The sequence below is a fragment of the Temnothorax longispinosus genome, chromosome 5 (genome assembly GCF_030848805.1).
Source record: "Temnothorax longispinosus isolate EJ_2023e chromosome 5, Tlon_JGU_v1, whole genome shotgun sequence".
Taxonomy (NCBI): Eukaryota; Metazoa; Arthropoda; class Insecta; order Hymenoptera; family Formicidae; genus Temnothorax; species Temnothorax longispinosus.
Window position 1 is genome coordinate 11,707,968 of NC_092362.1, and position 22,274 is coordinate 11,730,241.

General features: G+C 43.1%; 1 protein-coding gene across 11 annotated transcripts in view; it reads right to left on the minus strand.

Moving 5' to 3' along the window:
- Positions 1-22,274, minus strand: part of Gga (ADP-ribosylation factor-binding protein Gga) — a 116,967-nt gene that overhangs the window by 22,788 nt on the left and 71,905 nt on the right. For 8 of the 11 annotated variants that reach the window (XM_071779147.1, XM_071779153.1, XM_071779143.1 and 5 more), the window contains one exon: positions 11,236-19,122. The exons of the other annotated variants lie outside the window; for them this stretch is intronic. In XM_071779147.1, coding sequence (XP_071635248.1) covers positions 19,030-19,122 — 93 coding nt within the window. In that variant the 3' untranslated portion in view covers positions 11,236-19,029. Of the gene's footprint in view, positions 1-11,235; positions 19,123-22,274 lie in introns of those variants that run through there. 11 annotated transcript variants of the gene reach the window in all.

Below are 22,274 nucleotides of genomic sequence, written 5' to 3' on the forward strand. Positions count from 1 at the left end.
TCACACACTCATTGCGACACTGCACACTGCGACGAGACGACCGAGCCGTGAATCCGCACAGAACATATATAATGCGTATACGCAACTCGCGACTTGACGCGACTGAGCGACCCCGGCCACACAACACGTAATAAGTCCGCGGACACCAAATAACAAATGAATATCGCGTGGCGGGATTTGTATATATTCCTCACAAATTCTTAAAGTATTCTCAGCACTAAATCGTGAAGTATTCATTATATGAAAGGGAATGAAAAGGATGAGGAATACTTTAGGACGAATTTCATGTGATTAATTCTTCAGGAATTCTTCATGTATTCATTTTTATAGTTCTGTATGTATTCTTTAAAATGAAATCTCTATGAATTTCTATTCACATTTGTGCTATCTGGGTAATCACCAAATATAAGATTATTATTTTTATGATATAATAAGTTAGATTCTCACGTTTAGTTTTACTTTTTCATAATATGGCATCTAATAAAAGAAGCAGATTATTTTAATAAGTCGTGTGAGCTTCTTGGAGTTAAAAAATTACGAGTTGGCTGGAGTTAAAAAATTGGAGTTGGCTGCGAAACATACAAGTATTATTCCTCCTGAAGATCCTATTCTTGTCGAAGTTAAAAAGTATTTACATATGTCAGAATCTATTATCGAAGATCCTCTACAATGGTAGAATAAAATAAAGTTGTCACTGCCGAATTTATACAAATTAGTATGCTGCATTTATGCCATACACCGATTACAAGTTTAGCATCTGAACGCGCATTTTCTTCTGCAGGTTTGCTTATCACAGCAAAACGTTCTTCGTTAAAATAATCAAAGTCTAATAAAATATTATTTATTCTTGATAATTATTTCAAATTAATAAAAGATATGTATTTAAAGTCAGTAAAATAAGTTTTACATTAAGTATAAGTTATATTATTCATATTATTTATACAACTTAATATGTGAAGAAATGTTTAATAAGTAAGAGAGAAAGAAGTCTGATATCTGATGGTCATACCAGTGAATTACATTTTATTTTTGTTACGTATGATGGTCAGGAATAACATTTTAAGATAATTTTTTTTTGTGAAAAAAAATGTATTAGTAATGCTATAATAAAGTGATCGTATTTTGAAAACAAGTGCTGAGTATTTATTGTTTGCTATTTTTGTTCATATTATTTATGAAAAGTTAAAATTAAACTTTATTTTAAGTCAAGAGGATTTAAAAAAATGTATTATAACGCCGCCGATAAATTATCACTCGCCAATTCCGCCGCCGCTGAAAGAGAAAATTATCGGCGTACTTCGCCGCCGCCAAACTATTTTGGTTCAAACGCCGCATTTCACTACCATTCACTATTGCGCTATTCATAGAGCCTGTAAATGATAACGCTATTAATGCACTCTCGGAAGGAAGAGCGTTGGTAGCGAGCAGTTATGATGTATAATACTACCAGTAATGACGTCACGACAGTGTTTGGTAGCGCTATCATAGAGCTCCGCGAACAGCCAGTAGCGCTAGGTAGCGCTAATAGCGTCCGTCTCCCCGAACGCACCCTATATGAAGTAAAAATATTTCTCACACTAGTAAGTGTCGATATTGATTTTGAAAAATTGGTAACAATACTTTTTGATTAGCTGATGAATTTATTCACGACCTAGCCCAGTCAATAGAGCCCAAAAAAGCCGCTGAAATGGAATTAATTTCGGGAAGCGATTTTTTTTCTTTGACTGTTTTGGAGGGTCATGGGTAGTCTAAAACCGGATTTTCGGGATTCTAACCCTGGAGCGTTAGCCGCCATTTTGATTAGAAGGTTGATTTTGTAAATATCTCGCTTATTTTCAACTTTAGAGTGAAATTGGTAATAAGCAAACTTGTAGAAAATTTAATACTCTACAATTTTGGTCCTTATCATTTTTCACCTAGGATCGATATTTTGGGTCTTAGACTCGAAAATGGGGGGTAAAATTTTATTATTTTTTTTTAATTTTTTGAATAAACGTGCCATAAACTCTACCCCCGTGGTGATGTGGAAAAGATGTTTTTCATTATACCAAGTAAATTCAAAAAATAAAAAAAAATAATAAAATTTCCCCCCCCACTTTCGAGTCTAAGACCCAAAATATCGATCCTAGGTGAAAAATGATAAAGACCAAAATTGTAGAGTATTAAATTTTCTACAAGTTTGGTTATTACCACTTTCACTCTAAAGTTGAAAATAAGCGAGATATTTACAAAATCACCCTTTTAATCAAAATGGCGGCTAACACTCCAGGGTTAGAATCCCGAAAATCCGGTTTTAGACTATTCATGACCCTCCGAAAGTAAAAAAAAAAAAATTGCTTCCCGGAATTAATTCCATTTAAATGTCTCTATTGACTGGGCTAACCCCGGAGTGTGCCACAAGGAGGCTGCAACGGTAGGATTTAAACACTCTTTTTTTATTTTTTTTTGTTTTTTATTTTTTTTTGCTTTTGAAAATATAACAGTTTTCGAAAATATATATGTTAGGTTAGATAATACTATGTTGTGAGTACCAAGCTTCATACATTTCTATCTATTTTTTGTATTTTGCTCCATGTTATTGGATTCGCCATTTTGAATTTCTTCATTTTAAGTTCAGCTTCGTAATCAGCGACCCCAAAAATCCCCGAGTGACAAATTTCATGCGAATCAAGTAATTTTTTGCATTTTCATCCGCCATTTTGGATCCGCCATTTTGAATTTGCAAATTTTGAATTCAGATTCGTAATCAGCGGCCCCAAAAACCCCCGTATAAGACTTGGATATGAATCCGATGCCAAATCGGAGCAAGTTAAGGATGGGTGACATCTCAAAGCATTACCAAAAATCTAAAAATTTCATAGATTGTCTATTATTACGTCTAAGTATCTGTGTAAAATTTCAGCACAATTCTCTTACTGGTTTAAAAATTATTTAATTTTTTTGTTTGCATTAATTTTTATCATATCTCGGGATTGGCTGCACCAATCTTATTCGGACTAGTCGTAATCGAAAGCTTGTATCGACATTGTATTTGAAAAATGTCGTTAGATTTTTTATTACGGCTTTAGTTTCTGAGATATTTTAATAAAAAGTTTGTTGATGTATGAAATTTCTTCTTATTCTTATAATTTGATGAGAAAGTAACATTACGAATTAAATCGAAATTTGTACATATGCTAATGAAATTATGATAAATATTCGTACAAAAGTTCATTTGGATCCACTTACTCGTTTAAAAGTTATTTACCTAAAACTGTAGTAATTATCTATAATTACATATTTCTACAATGCATTGTGACGTTGCACCGGGTGCCCGTCACTGGGACCGGACACGTAGAACCCCCTCGACCCTTTATACGGCGCGCGTACCCGCTTGTCGAGTTATCATGTTTTTAGTTTAGATATTAGTTACAGGAGGAAGCGTTCGGGCGACCCGAATAGGCCGGGTGGCGCCATCCGCCGGCGCGGTGAAGCGTCCCAAAATTATAGGAGGCCGCGAAGCGGGCCCGCCACGATCGTCACTGTTGAGCCGATCTCGAGCGTGCGTGGACGTCCGGCGAGGAGTCCTGATTCGAGGGTGTATTAAGCGAGGGCGGCGGCCCTACAAGCCCACTAAGAAGGAAGGATCGAGGACCACGAGAGGGTTGTAAACGACCGGCAATCCCGAAAGTAAGGTAACGGGGCCAGCGGGGCGGAACGTCGAGTACCGTTTCAAGTATCGTATTTTTGGAGATGTGCGTAGGATCGCCTCCCGACCTACGCACGACTGTCGTGAATCCCTCGGGATTATTGCTTAAGTCATTTTTACGGGTCTGACAGATCCCGCCCGCTGCTACCCTGTGAATAAAGTAAAAGGGGGGTCCTTTTCCGCTCGACTCGACAATCCGGTGTATAAGTGCGTGTGATAGCGTGTCGGCGTACGACGTGGCGGCCTTGCCACGCGTCACGATCCTTGAGAGTGTTAAGCGAATAGGCGAATCGGCTCAACAGTCACCCTACTATTAGTTTTCGCGTTTCCGTTAATCCGAGTGTATATTTTCGCGTTTCCGGTAGTCTTAGTGTCTCGTTAATCGTAAGTCTTGCGTCCGCGGTGGCGTGAATCTCGTCCGTGCGTTCAGTCTGGGGCGTATCGGCACGTAGACCCGTTAATTACCGCGCCCGGTGCTTCGAGTGTGAGGCGACGGAGTAACGAGTCGGGGGTGTGCATTTCAGATTATTCCATTTTTGGTTTCGCGTTCCTGTTAGTCTTAGAGTTGCGTTCCTCCGGGTGGAGATATCGCGCGCCCCGGATTGTATCGTGCGGAAGTATCACGCGCTCGCGGCGTGGACCGAGGGGCGAGGAGAATCGTACCCAGTATACTGCGTGTACTCTTTCGTAAGTCACGAATGCGAGTATCCTTTCGTTGGCGTGTAGTCTTTCGTTCGATGGCCTATGTGATCGCCATTCGGGTATGACTTATATCATTGCATTTCGTGTGGGATTTGATATTAGTTTTCGCGCTCCCGTTAAGCTTTATTGCTGCGTTCTGCGTTATTCATCGCGTGTATTATTTAGTCATCCCCTAGCGTGGATTATTGTGATTGCGTGTATTATTTCGTCGGCATACATTATTAGTTTACACGTATTTCCTAGCGTATATTATTTCCGGCGTGTATTATTTCGTCGGCGTATATTCTTACTTTCGCGTATTTCATAGTGTAGATTATTTCCTGCGTGTATTACTGCGTCGGCATATATTATTACTTTTCGTGTATTTCATAGAGTAGAGTATTTCTTGCGTGCATTATTTCGGCGGCGTACATGATTATGTTTCGTGCATTCCATCGCGTGGATTATTTCTTGCGTGTATTAGTGGTCGGCGTATATTATTACGTTTCGCGCATTTCATCGCGTATATTATCCCTGGCGTGTATTATTGTGTCGGTGTATATTATTGCGCCTCGCGTACTTCCTAGCGCAGAGTGTCCCTTATTGCGAGTACAAGTTGCGCGTACGTTTTTCCGGGAATATCATTTCTGCGTCCGAGTTTATTTGTAACGCGCAGACCCTTCGAAAGACCTTACGTGGTCGAGGGATTGCGATTGATCGCGGCGAATATTTCGCTCGCGTTCTGCTAGTTGTAACACAATTATCACGCTTTCTAGTATATTATATTTGGATTTACCTGATATTTGAGTGCTTTCTTTTGTGTTTGTCTTCGCCTCACCACGGTCAAACCCCTCCGCATTCGGCCTATGGAAGAACTACGACCCTCTACCGAAAATTCTGAGCAGTCGTTGCGATCGGTCAGAGCGGGTGTATCTGGATTATTGAATTAAGAGTCATATCGATAATGAGAGTTGGTTTCGGATCTATGTAGAGTTTATGTAGAGTACTTTTCGCGGGTTAGAGTAAACGGTGGTGTGGCCGTATCCACACCTGGCGCCCAAGGTAATTTCGTATCGCTTCCGAGACCCGCTCTGCCGCCCGATCAGAGATTTGCTGCGCGAGTCAGCCCCGCCTCACGGCCCGGGGGAAAATAATAAATAGAGAAATAGCGTCGCAAAAATTTGGCGTCCAACGTGGGGCCCACGAAACTTTAATGAGAGGTGTCTGCCGTTGACAATTTACCGAGTCACGTTGAAAGGAGGCTTGACTTTGGTTTGGCGAATCGTTTTGTTATATGATTATTCTTTGAGTTGATGATTTTGGTATATGATGTCGGTAGATAGCGCATATGATTATGACCACAGAGTTTGATTATTTATTTTTTTTCTCTTTTTTTCACATCCGAAGTAAAGAAAGGCCTAGCCTACTGTGAGAATACTGGAAGATTAATGCGCAGGCCATAGTTGATCAAATCATTAATAGTTAATCAAACGTTGGTCCCCCGTACGAAGGGAAGCTATTTAGATATGCGCAACCTACCTAATGTAATTTTGTCGATATATTGCCTATTGATTCTGCTGATAACCTGACTTGATTATCTATTAATTTGTGTGACTGTATGATATATCTTGCGAGGCTGGAAGCGAGACGCTCGCCGTTGTAAATTGTCAGTGACCATGAAATTTCGGGTGGGTTATTTGTAAAAGGAATTCGAGCGCTTAGCTCGATGGTCTGAGTCCGCGCGTTGTTTACGTTTTCGAGTCTTCGGTGTTGTGGGGGGCGGTTAAGACGATCACGTGAGTCGTGGCTGGTCGGAGCCACGAATAATATTTTGCTTTCGCGTACCGGGTGAGCTTTCGCGATGAATACCGAGGTCGATCCCGAGAGTTGGATTGAGGAGCTCTCCCTAGAACAGCTACACGAGCATCTGGTAAAAAGAGGTCTGACTACGGATAGGATCGTGCCGACCCTGCGTAAGCGTCTGGCACGGTACGAGCGTACCATGAGGGAAGGGCTCGGAGGAACACCACCCCGCGAGGAGAGAAACGACCTTGCGGGAGCAGCCAACGAGAATCTGGACTCCCTCACGGCTTCTCGGAAGATACTATCGGCCCCTAATCTCCCCTGGTTAGGCGCCCGACCGCGTAATGAAGCGCCGCGACGGGCAGAAGCCTCAGCCCTCGATGTCTATAACATCATGAGGCGATGGACCCTGAGCTTTTCGGGAGCCCGGGGAAACGACGCGGAGGCGTTCCTGATGCGGATCGAGGAGGGCCGTGCCCTGATTCCGGTGTCCGATGAAGACATATTGAAATGTCTACCCTTGTTCTTGTCCGGGATCGCATCGCATTGGTTCCGCCAGAAGAGATCCCAGTGGCATAGTTGGGCGGAGTTCGAGACCGCGTGGCGTTCCCGTTTCGGAGATCCCGACTTCCAATTTGCCTTGAGGGAAGAAATAATGAAACGTACTCAGGGCGAACACGAGTCAGCAGCAGACTATATTACCTGCATGACTACTCTATTCAATCGTCTCAATCCACCGTGGTACGTCGAGGAGCAACTCAATTACGCGCACCGCAATATGCTTCCGCGGTTACAACTGGCTATCCATCGGGATGACTTCCGTAGTTTCGAGGCTTTGGAGCAACTTGCCACTCGCTTTGAGCGGACGCATCTCGCGGTCAAGCAGTATCGCGCTCCGCTGCTGCCCGATAACTCCATGTTCCCGGAGTTGGCATATCACGCGCCTAAGAAGAGTGCGAAGACCGCCACCACCGCTGCCGCGACTCCAGCGAAGACCTCGCGGAGGAGCGAACCGGCCGCAGGAGGAGATGCGGCGTCTAAGGAAGATCCTCCTACACCTACCAGTCCAGCCACGGCCAATCAGCCGAGGCCTGCTGGAAAGTGCTGGAATTGCGAAAAGAACGGCCACCTCGCGCGGGAGTGTACTGAGCCTCGCCGTGTCTACTGCTATCGTTGTGGTCGCGCGGGAGATACCGTGCGAACCTGTCCCATTTGCGCGGGAAACGCGAGCGGGAGATCGTAAATCGGGCCCTTACGACTCCTCGGCAGCCTTCGGCGGCCCTAGAAGTTGAGGAACCCCACGAGGATCGTGGTTGCGCGTATGGCACAGTCCCTGCCGACGGGAGCCCACCCCTCGGATACTTCCGATTGCGAGTGGGAACACGTCCCCTGGCCGCTTTGGTGGATACCGGCTCGAATCGCACCCTGCTGGGGCGGGAAGGTATTCGCCTCGTTCGGCGGCTCGGCATACAGACAAAAGTCGGGCGCACCTTCCGAATCCAGACGGCCAACGGGGAGATCGCGGAGGCCCATGAGGAGGTCGAATTGCCCTTCACCCTCGAAGGACGAACCCAGACGGTATCGGTTTGGCTACTACCGGAGTTATCGGTCCCGGCTCTTGTCGGAGTTGATTTTCTGCGCGCCTTTGGAATAATACTCGATTTTGCTTCCGGTCGGTGGAGTTTCGGGGACCAGTCGTCGGTCACCTACGGTTTCGAGACTGAAAAGAACGCCCTTAAAGAGTATTGTGGACTCGCAAGGATGTCCCCTCACGAGGAGACTCGGCTACAGAACTTCTTGAGAACACGGCTCCCCGCCGCGGTGGCGAGCCCCGGAATAACGACTATCACGGAGCATAAAATTAACGTCGGTGATCACCCACCAATCAAGCAACGCTGTTATCTGGTGTCGCCCAAGGTTCTGGAAGCCATGCGGGAGGAGGTTCGAGCGATGTTAGAGGCGGGAATCATTGAACCCTCGCAAAGCGCCTGGTCGAACCCCGTGGTGATGGTTAAGAAGCCTAACGGGAAATATAGGTTCTGTTTAGACTTTCGCAAAGTCAATGCTATTTCGAAAAAGGATGCCTACCCCTCGCCTAATATGACCGGCATCCTCGATAAGTTGAGGTCCGCCAGATACATTTCCACGATCGACCTCAGTCAGGCGTATTTTCAGATCCCTCTATCGAAGGATTGCCAAGAAATTACTGCATGAAATTTAGCGTACCCGGAATGGGTCATTTCCAGTTCACTCGCATGCCATATGGACTCACGGGAGCGCCGGCCACTTTTCAGCGAGCCTTGGATAGCCTGATAGGCCCCGAGATGGAGCCATATGTATTTGCTTATCTAGACGATATCATCATCGCTACGCCTACTTTCGAGGACCATTTGCTTTGGCTTGGTCGGGTGTTGGATAAGCTCATTGGCGCTGGTCTCGCTATTAACCCCGAGAAGTGCGAATTCTGCCGCCCTCAGGTAAAATATTTGGGTTTTGTAGTGCAGGAGGGAGGCTTAGCCGTGGACCCGGAGAAGACTCAGCCTATCGTAGAGTATCCACGGCCCACTAATATTAAACAACTTCGACGTTTATTAGGAATGGCCTCGTGGTATCGGAGGTTTATTCCCCAGTTTGCGACTCTGAGTGAACCGCTAACCCGGCTACTGAAGAAGAACCAGCGCTGGGAATGGAACGCCGAGCAGGAGGAAGCCTTCGAGCAATTGAGAACCCATTTATCGACGACACCGCTGTTGTCCTGTCCGAACTTTGAGATCCCTTTTGTCTTGCAGACGGATGCGAGCTCCGTGGGATTAGGTGCAGTGTTGACCCAGACAGTTGACGGCGTGGAGCACGTCATAGCTTATGCGAGCCGTGCTTTGACCGACCCAGAGCGTAAATACTCTGTCACCGAGCAAGAGTGCTTGGCCGTAGTGTGGGCCATTAAGAAATTTAGGCCTTACCTCGAAGGTTACCAGTTTACTGTGATAACCGATCACAGCAGTCTCCGTTGGTTGCACAACTTAAAGAATCCCACCGGCAGACTGGCGAGATGGGCCCTAGAGCTCCTCGAATACGACTATGAGATTGTACACCGCAAGGGCGCCTTACATCATGTGCCTGACGCCTTGTCCCGCCTTCACGAGAGCGAGACTGAGCCAGACTCAGCGCAAGTCACGGCCGCGTTGGACCACCCAGATACGGAGGACGAATGGTACATTCAGCGTTGCCGAGAGGTAAAGGAGGACCCGCGACGCTTCCGTAATTGGAAGCTGGTAGAAGGCCAGTTATACATCCGGAGGCCCCGACCGATCCTATCCGATATTGTAGAGGATCTACAACAGTGGAAGATGGTATTGTCACAAGAGTTGAGGGGGGAAGCCCTCCAGGAGTCCCACGACGACCCACAAGCGGGACACCTCGGCGTAGAAAAGACCTACCATCGAGTGGCCGTCGCCTACTTTTGGCCCAATATGTTCCGCGACGTGGCAGCCTACGTAAGAAAGTGTGAGGTGTGCCAACGCACAAAGGTGGAGCAACAGGCTCCCGCCGGTTTGATGGGGCAACGCCAGGTTCACCAACCATGGACCGTGGTAGCGGCCGATATTATGGGACCGCTCCCGCGTAGTCGGGCGGGATATTCCTACATCCTGGTGGTGCAAGATCTATTTACCAAATGGATCGAATGTCGAGCTTTGCGGGCCGCTAATGCTAAGAATATCGTGGAGGCATTGGAGGAGCTCGTTATTACCCGTTGGCGGACCCCTACCTCGCTGCTGACAGACAACGGCACGGAATTTGTCAATCGGACAATGAAAAGTTTTGCTGAGGAGAATGGAATTCGGCTTGATACCGTACCGCCGTACCACCCCCAGGCGAACCCAGTGGAGCGAGTCAACCGCATCTTGAAGACTATGATCACGGCTTTCCTCAAGGAAGATCATCGTGAGTGGGACGTGCATCTTAAGGACTTCCGTTTCGCGTACAATACTGCTTATCACTCCTCTCTCGGAGTATCTCCAGCCTTCTTGAATTTGGGGCGGGAATTAGCACCAGCCCGGTATTTGAGACGTCAATCCCAGGAGTCAGAAGAAGCCCCTCCGGACGTTGAAGAATGGTCTATCCGCATGAAGAAGTTGCAGCCCGTATACGATTGGGTAGTCGAAAACCTCGAGCGAGCTCACGCGCGGCAATCACACCATTATAATTTGCGTCGACGGGATAAGCAATATAAAGTAGATGATTTGGTGTGGCGGCGGCAACATGTCTTGTCGTCGGCGGTACATAACATTGCGGCTAAATTAGTACCGAAATTTCATGGTCCTTTTCGCGTTTCAAAAATCTTGTCCCCAGTGGTATACGAACTCGTGAACTCGGAGGGGAGGTCAATGGGAAAGAGTCATGTAAAGGACTTGAAGCCCTATTTCCCTCCCAAGCCGAAGTAATCGGTCATTTGATGATGTATTGGTTGAATGAGTATGACGAGCGCAAGGGTGTTGAGTCGGGGGAAAAGCGGAACCCGTATAAGTGTCGGGATTGTGGGCCGTAGGTCGGTAAGACCGGTTCGGTCCTTCCCGGGAAGGGGGGAGTTGTGACGTTGCACCGGGTGCCCGTCACTGGGACCGGACACGTAGAACCCCCTCGACCCTTTATACGGCGCGCGTACCCGCTTGTCGAGTTATCATGTTTTTAGTTTAGATATTAGTTACAGGAGGAAGCGTTCGGGCGACCCGAATAGGCCGGGTGGCGTTATCCGCCGGCGCGGTGAAGCGCCCCAAAATTATAGGAGGCCGCGAAGCGGGCCCGCCACGATCGTCACTGTTGAGCCGATCTCGAGCGTGCGTGGACGTCCGGCGAGGAGTCCTGATTCGAGGGTGTATTAAGCGAGGGCGGCGGCCCTAAGCCCGCTTCCCGACCAAGCCCGACACGCCCCGCTCCTCAGAGCCAATCCTTATTCCGAAGTTATGGATCCAATTTGCCGACTTCCCTTACCTACATTAGTCTATCGACTAGAGGCTCTTTACCTTGGAGACCTGCTGCGGATATGGGTACGAACCGGCGCGACACCTCCACGTGGCCCTCTCCTGGATTTTCAAGGTCCGAGGGGAAGATCCGGACACCGCCGCAACTGCGGTGCTCTTCGCGTTCCAAACCCTATCTCCCTGCTAGAGGTTTCCAGGGAACTCGAACGCTTATACAGAAAAGAAAACTCTTCCCGGATCTTCCGACGGCGTCTCCAGGTCATTTGCGTCACAAGCCCACTAAGAAGGAAGGATCGAGGACCACGAGAGGGTTGTAAACGACCGGCAATCCCGAAAGTAAGGTAACGGGGCCAGCGGGGCGGAACGTCGAGTACCGTTTCAAGTATCGTATTTTTGGAGATGTGCGTAGGATCGCCTCCCGACCTACGCACGACTGTCGTGAATCCCTCGGGATTATTGCTTAAGTCATTTTTACGGGTCTGACAGATCCCGCCCGCTGCTACCCTGTGAATAAAGTAAAAGGGGGGTCCTTTTCCGCTCGACTCGACAATCCGGTGTATAAGTGCGTGTGATAGCGTGTCGGCGTACGACGTGGCGGCCTTGCCACGCGTCACGATCCTTGAGAGTGTTAAGCGAATAGGCGAATCGGCTCAACAGTCACCCTACTATTAGTTTTCGCGTTTCCGTTAATCCGAGTGTATATTTTCGCGTTTCCGGTAGTCTTAGTGTCTCGTTAATCGTAAGTCTTGCGTCCGCGGTGGCGTGAATCTCGTCCGTGCGTTCAGTCTGGGGCGTATCGGCACGTAGACCCGTTAATTACCGCGCCCGGTGCTTCGAGTGTGAGGCGACGGAGTAACGAGTCGGGGGTGTGCATTTCAGATTATTCCATTTTTGGTTTCGCGTTCCTGTTAGTCTTAGAGTTGCGTTCCTCCGGGTGGAGATATCGCGCGCCCCGGATTGTATCGTGCGGAAGTATCACGCGCTCGCGGCGTGGACCGAGGGGCGAGGAGAATCGTACCCAGTATACTGCGTGTACTCTTTCGTAAGTCACGAATGCGAGTATCCTTTCGTTGGCGTGTAGTCTTTCGTTCGATGGCCTATGTGATCGCCATTCGGGTATGACTTATATCATTGCATTTCGTGTGGGATTTGATATTAGTTTTCGCGCTCCCGTTAAGCTTTATTGCTGCGTTCTGCGTTATTCATCGCGTGTATTATTTAGTCATCCCCTAGCGTGGATTATTGTGATTGCGTGTATTATTTCGTCGGCATACATTATTAGTTTACACGTATTTCCTAGCGTATATTATTTCCGGCGTGTATTATTTCGTCGGCGTATATTCTTACTTTCGCGTATTTCATAGTGTAGATTATTTCCTGCGTGTATTACTGCGTCGGCATATATTATTACTTTTCGTGTATTTCATAGAGTAGAGTATTTCTTGCGTGCATTATTTCGGCGGCGTACATGATTATGTTTCGTGCATTCCATCGCGTGGATTATTTCTTGCGTGTATTAGTGGTCGGCGTATATTATTACGTTTCGCGCATTTCATCGCGTATATTATCCCTGGCGTGTATTATTGTGTCGGTGTATATTATTGCGCCTCGCGTACTTCCTAGCGCAGAGTGTCCCTTATTGCGAGTACAAGTTGCGCGTACGTTTTTCCGGGAATATCATTTCTGCGTCCGAGTTTATTTGTAACGCGCAGACCCTTCGAAAGACCTTACGTGGTCGAGGGATTGCGATTGATCGCGGCGAATATTTCGCTCGCGTTCTGCTAGTTGTAACACAATTATCACGCTTTCTAGTATATTATATTTGGATTTACCTGATATTTGAGTGCTTTCTTTTGTGTTTGTCTTCGCCTCACCACGGTCAAACCCCTCCGCATTCGGCCTATGGAAGAACTACGACCCTCTACCGAAAATTCTGAGCAGTCGTTGCGATCGGTCAGAGCGGGTGTATCTGGATTATTGAATTAAGAGTCATATCGATAATGAGAGTTGGTTTCGGATCTATGTAGAGTTTATGTAGAGTACTTTTCGCGGGTTAGAGTAAACGGTGGTGTGGCCGTATCCACACCTGGCGCCCAAGGTAATTTCGTATCGCTTCCGAGACCCGCTCTGCCGCCCGATCAGAGATTTGCTGCGCGAGTCAGCCCCGCCTCACGGCCCGGGGGAAAATAATAAATAGAGAAATAGCGTCGCAGCATATGTAAAATTTATTTAGATTACTTTGTATTACACATTTATATAATATATGTAATTTATCTTCGAAGTGTATTTTTATTATTTTTACCATTTTATTTATTATGTTTCGTAAATAATAAAATGTAATTATAAATAAACTTTTAAAAAAATGTATTCTTTTATTTTGTGGTATGTTTAGTTTCAAAATATTAATATTTTACTTTTAAGTTTTAATTTTACGATATTTACATTTTAAAATGTAGTGCTTCTTTACACCAGGGTTATGGCGGTATGTCACGTGATTTGCAAATCACAATATCAAAGGTGCCGACGCTTAGTACCTTACTGTCGCTACTGTTTATACTGTGTTCTCGTGTCAAAAACAGGAAAAATACAAACGTCATTTTTGTCCGACGACGTTTCTTAAAATACGAAACTAGCGATACTAGCTCGCTAGCGTCGAAAAAGTGAAAAGGACGCGCAACTAGCGCTGTGGTGCAAAAGTGAAAGTGACGTTCTGACGACGACGTATCTTAATAAAAATTTACACACTTCGGACTTTGCATCACAAAATCTCCGCTCGTAGGGTACGTAGAGGAAAAATAAAAACACTTTTGGTCATATAATTCGACCCCAAGCTATTGATTGAGATTAGTCTGAATTCGATCCGTTCAGTCATTTATTGAGACTCAAAATTTCGGGTACTCGCAACTCGTCGCGTCGCGTAAAAGAGTCACGGTCGGTCTCGCTCTGCGCGTCTCGTACTTGGCGCGAGACACTACCGTGTCTCTTGATCACGGTGCGGTCTTGGTTCGCATGTACTTGGCGCGAGACACTATCTTGTCTCTTGATGTAATTTATTAATCATTACTACATAAATAAAATAATGTTTTATTAAATATTAATAAAACAATATTCTATATTAATATATAAAATAAGCATTTTATTTAATAAAACAATCTAAAATAAATGAAGCTAATAAAAAATAAAATACTAAAACAGTTTTTATTTTTTAAAAGGATTTATACCTTTTTAGTTTTTATATACATATCCTATATTTATAATTTACGTATGATTATCTTTTTTTAATTGCATTAACTTTTCTAATACATATCATACTATAAAATACTGAAATTATAAATAAACTAAACCACATGGTCATTTCGGGTAAAATAAATTTAAAAATATTGTGTTGTAATAAAGAAAGTAAGTACTAACATAAAATAACAATAACGCAAAAAATCTTCCAATGCAGTTTAATTGATTATGAAAAATCAGATGATAAGATGTCTAAACAACTTCTATGTATTTAGTTTAAATTTCTTCGAAACAGATCTACTTTCAGTGTTTCATGTACAAGATAATTCTAGCAATTTAATCTTTTGAACAGAGAATATTTGTTTCATGATGGTCAACATGATCCAAAACAAATAATAATGATAGGTATAACAAATGATAGGTAAAAAAGTTGAAAGATAATGAAATCCAATTTTTACACAAACAAATCGATTCCTTTCATTATTATATGTCAATATATGTATCCTCTTCTAAAAAGGGCAAAAAGGGTCGTATTAAAGATAAATAGCGTGCGCGTAGCGCGCCTGTAGTGTCTAGTTAAAATATAAAGGTTATTGAAAACTAAATATTATACATTATGACATATTTCGTATCTCATATCAGAACTTATTACAATAATACATACTATAATTACAATAATACAGGGCGGCGGTGTGGTCTAGTGGTAGAGCGCCGCGCCATACTCGTAATCTGAGGAACCAGGTTCGAGTCCACTAGAGCCATGAATCATGAAAGTTTTTTTCCGAAAAAACCGCGTCCCTTCGTGCAAGATGTGGAGAAAACTGGGCTCCGTCTTTCGGAAGAGACGTTAAATCGTTGGTCCAAAGGAGGAAACAGTAAGGTAGTGGATGAAATTGGAGGTTAGGGTTGGGTACGTCCCTTCAAAACGCTCTTTAAGGCCCCTTGGGGTATATAAAGTAAAATTCTTTATCCTTTTACAATAATACATACTATAAAACATGTCGTAAAATATTATCTAATTTTTTGATAATCTTATTTTGATACTTTTATACATAAAGTGATGAAAGAAATCTATGAAAAAATCGTACATTAAAAAAGTGCAATTGCGTATTGTAAAAATAGTATCATGTAAAAGCGTTATACAAAGTTGGACTCTTTATTATTCTCATCAATTTTTTCCTCTATCATTTTACTTTTTTTCCAATCGTTAAAGAAATATAATTTCTTGCTTTTCTCCTGTTTAAATGGCTAGAATTATTTTGTATGTTAATATATTATCTACATATTTTTATTCTTACTTCTTTACATTTGCACTTTCTTTATATTTCATTACTTCTTTTTTATTTCCTTCTTTTTTCTTCCTCCTTCTTATATCCATATTCTCTATATTTATGCTAAGAAAAAGTAATTCTAGAAATTCAATATTAAACATATATATATACGAAATATAAGAATACTAATTCAGTAATTAAATTGTTAATTAAAATATTAAAATATATTTGCGGAACTTTTTTGCTTTATATAGATGATATAACTCCTCTCATTCTCTTCTATTATTTGGTTTATTAAACTTTCAGTCTTAAAATAGGTTTACACTGTTTACAGTTATTAAATCATATATTACAAAGCAATATATCACATACATGTATGATAAACTCTCAAATATATGAATAGACAAATATCAAAATAGAAAGAGCGATATCTTAATTAATAAGAAACAAAGATAACACAATGCACTAAACTATTTATCCTCTCTTAAACAAACTCAAGGATACATGTTCATAACTCTTTTCTCTTTCTTCTTTATTGATATTTATTACAATTTTTGCCTAGTTTTTATTAAGATAATGAAAGATCAATAAAATATTTTAATGTTTTTCATTAAGAAGTTTATATTTCATTAATTTAACCATAAAATACGTTTTGTATTTAAAATTTTGCTTTGTGATATTTATTGTGATACTTTTATAAGCTGTATGAATGTTTGTAAAATAATTTTACGCAGAAATGTATTGTATTACATATTATTATTTTGTAATGTAATAAATATGACAAAGTGCTTCCATTGCGTTTTAGTTTTCTCGCGATATTCATAGGACAAATTAATATCCTTCTGTAATCTAAGTCGCTAAAAAATGTTATTATTATACAGTTGATGTCCTCTAATCTAGATTTCTCGTTAGATTAGTTCTTCTCTTGCGTTACTCCTACTATTCATATCTGTCACGACCATGTTAGGATCAGAAAACGAAAGAAAAACAGATTGTACAACCAAATGTCTAATTCTGGAATAATTTCTGAATAAAAGAAGTCGGCCGCAAATTATTATTATAACTTGCATGTGTGTTAGAGAATTGTGTACGTACGTACGCGCGTGTGTGCGCACACGTACGGTAAATAAATACAGGAATATATATTGTTTGAAATTTATATGATTACATTCATAATGAATCTTATTTCATTGCTTGGCACGAACACGATAACCGGGGCCCCTTGATTTGACTGTGGTTTCTGGTAGTATTTTTTACGCTGAACAAAAAATTATATAGGTCTTATAGGGCTAACTGCTTTAGTTTTCGAGATATGCAGTATTAAAGCTCAAAATTAATATAACTTGGTAAATGTCTAGATTAAGGGCGACCTCACCGGTGTGGGTTGGGCAGGGGGGCTTCGCCCCCCCGCACCCCCCTCCCATTGTGTGAGTAAACCTACGAGTGTGGGCGGGGGGGTTTTGCCCCCCGCACCCCCCGTGCACCTGGCGGTGTGGGTTGAGCAGGGGGGGCTTCGCCCCCCCCCGCATCCCCCTATTGTGTGAGTAAACCTACGAGTGTGGGCGGGGGGCTCTGTCCCCCGCACCCCCCCGTGCACCTGGCGGTGTGGGTTGAGCAGAGGGGGCTTCCCTCCCCCTGCACCCCCCATGGACACTCCCCGCCATGTACATATATATTTATACGATAATATATTATAGCTAATAATTTAAAGGTAATTATGAATAAAAAGGAACGTCCTCTCCGATGACCGATGATAACGAATAACGAGCGCGGGCTGAAACCTTTTGAAGGTCACTCAGGAGGGTGACCTTGACAACATACTAAAATATTAAGGTCATCCAAGGTGGTCCCCCCCATCTATACAATTACCAAGTAAAGATTTATATTATATTTATTTTGAGCTTTAATACTGCATATCTCGAAAACTAAAGCAGTTAGCCCTATAAAACCTATATAATTTTTTGTTTAGCGTAAAAAATTCTACCAAAAACCACAGTCAAATCAAGGGGCCCCGGTTATCGTGTTCTCCCCCATTGCTTGATCCATTTATAATTATTTTGACATAATATATGAAAAACTGTCTCCTACCCTACAGAGCTCTTTCTATGCGAGATATTTAGTATATTTTTTGTTTTGGATTTTTTTTTCCTTTGCTCTTCCCGACATCTTGTGAGATTGTGAGAAATGTTGAGAATTGATACGTTGAGAATTCTTGCATGCCATTTCCAAATATAAATGTATTTGCATAAAATAACACTTTAGATCACTTCAGCATACTTCGAAAATACTTCGAAGTTAGGTTAGGTTTATTCCTTTCCCTTGACAATTAAGAAACAGCCGTAAAATGAATAATAATATAAAACCATGAAGAATCTTCATGTATGAAACCTATAACCCATTTAAACTATCGCGCTGACCACGTTCAACGTTGCTTGACTAAAGGCCTGTGTCTACGATGCTAGAATTTGGTCCAAGTTCTCGGACCGAGGCAAAGTTACTATATAAAGCCTGGCCTTTAGTAATCGCACGAGAATTTGTAGATTCAACGTAATTTGACCGTTGGCAATACGAAACCTGCGCCTGCAAATAGGCCTGCATCGTATCACATTTGTTTTGCGATTATTTAATAACTGTGAAGGGAAAGGGATGCAGCTCGGAGTATTTTTGAATGTGCTGAAGTGATCTGTAGTGTTATTTTAAGCAAATATCTTTTTATTTGAAAATACATACAAGAATTTTCAACGTGTCATTTCTCGCTTCTGACGTCATAATTTCAATATGGCCGCGGTGAGTACCCAGGAGCCTTAAAATAGTTTGTATAGCATTCATAATTATTAATTTGTTCCGATTGTTATAATTGAACTTCTGTATACCTTTAGCATTCTACCAATACACAATATTCATAAACTTAACACCTCTTCTTGTTCTCTCATTACTTCATTATTTCATTACATGAAATCTCTACATCTGTCATTTGGTCACATATTATATGATAATGTCATCGTACAAATTCTGAAACGACATTTTCATTTTGCACAAGTCCTACATATTAAAATAAATTCTGTACACAAAACGCAAAAACACTTGCCACATAGCGGAAAGAAATACAGCAAATATTTCCACATACTGTCTAGCAACTATAAGACTAGAGGTTAAAAGAAAAATTAAAATTAGAGAAATTATTAAGAATATGGAGGTTCAACTGCTGGTATGCTAAATTTAAAGTGTAAAGAATATCTAACAATTTTATAATTGCTTGTTTATAGTTGAATCGCAGTAATCATAACATTTTTATCATTTTCGATCTACTGAGGGCACACACGACGAATATGAGTGCAGCGTTGCATGTAGCTCACAAAAGAGGGTCAACTAAACTTCATACATAAGGTAATGTATCCACTTCTCCCATTTCTGTAAACGTTTCGTCGTCCATTGTGTAGCTTAACATAAACTTCAAAGATACCGGCTCCTGAAAAGAATCAATTTCCCATAGAAAGAAACATTAAGACACAAATAGCGTTTTCTACTAGAAAAACTAGTGTAACACTGGTGCACACTGACAATAGCCCTGCTCTTTTTAGCTGAACTTCTTGCATGGTTTATCTTTCCTCTTTTTCTTTTCACGTAGGAGAAAAAAAGTGAAAAAATGAACTACGCAAGACGTTCAGCTAAGTAGAACAAACCTAATGAGTGAAATTTTATTGTTTCAATATAAAAATCAGTTCACATACACACACACACACACACACACACACGCACACGCACACGCACGCGCACGCGCACGCACGCACACGCACACGCACACGCACACGCACACGCACACGCACACGCACACGCACACGCACACGCACACACACACACACACACGCACACACACACACGCACGCACGGCACGCGCATGCGCACGCGCACGCATACGCGCGCGTGCGCGCACACACACACACATATATACACGATATATAATATGAAAATCAGTTCACACATATATATACAGGGTTAGGCAAAAGTATGGAATTAAGTCCTAAATTTTACGAAAACTATGCATTTTCGAGAAAAATGTTTCAGACAAAAGTTGTATGGTTTCAAGTAACGCATTACATAGCAATATTAGTATAATTTTGAAGAGTGTTGTCAAGGTTACGTAAATATATACAGGGTGGACCATTTTAATCCATCCAGTCGAATATCTCGAAAACCAAGCCCGGGAGAGAAAAATGTTTCAGACAAAAGTTGTTTGGTTCGAAGGTGGACATAAGATGGTGTCATTGGTTTGACCATGGATGGTCGTTTAAAGCTCACGTGAACGACACCTTTAATTTCTTAAATGGAAACCCCTATTTTCAATGCATATTCTTGTAGCTAATCTCAATAGCTTTTCAAAACACTAAAGTATTTTTTCGTTAAGAACTTCTGGAATTATAAGGCTTGAAAGTTCTAGTATTTTGACATAAAATACAAAATATCTTGTAAAACATTAAGTTTTCGGTAATGTTACCTTAATACTTTTATGCACAGAATAATGAGACGAATCAATTGGTATGAAAAAAGGCATAGTTCCTTTAAGAAAAAATATGTAATTTGCAACACGCATCTGCACGACGAAAGCGAAGAAGAAGAAGAAGCCAAGGATCCAGACGAGGAAGTTCTTGACGGAGCCATCGTTGAAAATGAAGTTGACGAAGTGGCTGCCGAGAATACGAAAGCGGAAAGAGATCGAGGAGGAGACGCTAAGAAGGTCGGCCGAAGTCAAGCGGAGCAAAAAGCGGTCTCGCCGAGAGTGTTGCGAGATAGAAACACGATTCAAACGCCATCGAGATATGCGTTGTGTATTGAACACAGCACTCCAACGACATACGAAGAAGCGATGTCGAGTCCGGAAGCAGTTCAATGGGCGGAAGCAATCGAAGAAGAACTCCAGGCACACGAGAAGAATAAGACGTGGGAGATTGTTCCGAGGACTCCTGGCGGCAAGACGATCGACTCACGATGGGTCTTCAAGGTCCTACGAGACACAGATGGAAGCGTGCTAAGATATAAAGCTCGCCTGTGTGCTCGAGGCTTCAAGCAGCGAGAAGGGATAGATTACTCGAAGACGTTCTCGCCAGTTGTGAGGTACGACTCGCTTCGAGTTTTGCAATTATCACACAAGAGGACCTTGAGACGGCACAGTTTGATGTTCAAACTGCTTTTCTGCACGGTATTCTGGAAGAGGATATCCGGATGGAGGTTCCCAGTGGACTTCGAACAGACGAGAAAGAAGAGAACCAAAAAAGTGTCGTGTGCTGGTTAATAAAATCGCTTTACGGGTTGAAGCAAGCGCCGCGATGCTGGAACCTTAAGGTTAAAGAAGTGTTAAAACGGTTCAATCTAACAGAAATAGACGCGGATAAATGTATTTTCGTCGGGATGTACGAGAATCAGATAGTCTATCTCGCGTTGTTTGTGGACGACGGAATTGTAGCCGCGAAGTCGAGAAAAGTGATCAAAAAGATAATCGAGTTGTTAAGCGAAACGTTCGAAATCACTCTCGGAGATTGTAGCGCGTTCGTCGGGATGCAGATTTTGCAGATTTGTCGCGATAGAGAATCGAGATCGATGTTTATACATCAGACAGCGTACGCGACAAAGATTCTGGAGCGGTTCGGAATGAGCCAGGCGAAAGGAGTATCTGTACCGGCAGATCCTCATTCTATTTTGTATCCGGTAGAGAAAGACGAAAAGAGGCGGTGGTCAGTTCCGTATCGGGAAGCTGTCGGTTCGTTATTGTTTCTCGCAGTTGTAACGCGTCCCGATATAGCGTATTCGGTGAACACAGTAAGCAAATATTTAAACAAAATCACGACGAGAGTCATTGGCAGGCGGTCAAACGAATCTTGTCGTACTTAGTCAAGACCGTAGATATTGGTATTGAGTTTCGCGCGGACGAGTCAGGAATCGATCTAGTCGGGTACTCGGACGCAGATTTTGCGAGCGACGTTGAAACGCGCAGATCCACGACCGGGTACGCGTTTCTCATAGCAGGCGGAATAGTAACATGGTCGTCTCAGCGACAGAAATTAGTATCACTGAGCACGACCGAGGCGGAATATGTAACAGCGGCTACCGCAGCAAAAGAGGCAGTGTGGCTTCGGAAGCTGCTCTCAGGCATCGGATTTAAGCAAGATAAACCGACAACTTTGTGTATCGACAACCAGAGCGCGATACGACTTATTAGGAACCCGGAGTTCCATAAGAGAACCAAACATATTGATATAAAATATCACTATATTCGGGAACAGGTCGAAAATCGCGAAATAGAAGTAAAGTTCGTACCCACTGAAGTGCAATTAGCTGATATATTTACAAAGGCACTTCCAAGGGATAGGTTTAGTAAGCTGTACACTAGTCTCGGCTTGTATGCAAAACGCTTCGACGGCGGAAGTATTGAGGCAGGTCGTCGCGTTTAGCGCGTAGGCGCACGAGCGTATCCGAATATTGCCGAGCGCGGCAGAGGAGAGGTAGCGAGTCTCGCGATCGCGCATGTTACTTCGAGTCGCTGCACGACGGTAACCGACAGAAGTCGTTTTTGTAACGTATCCACGGTATAACTTTTCAATAAAGGAACGCGAAGTATATTGTACA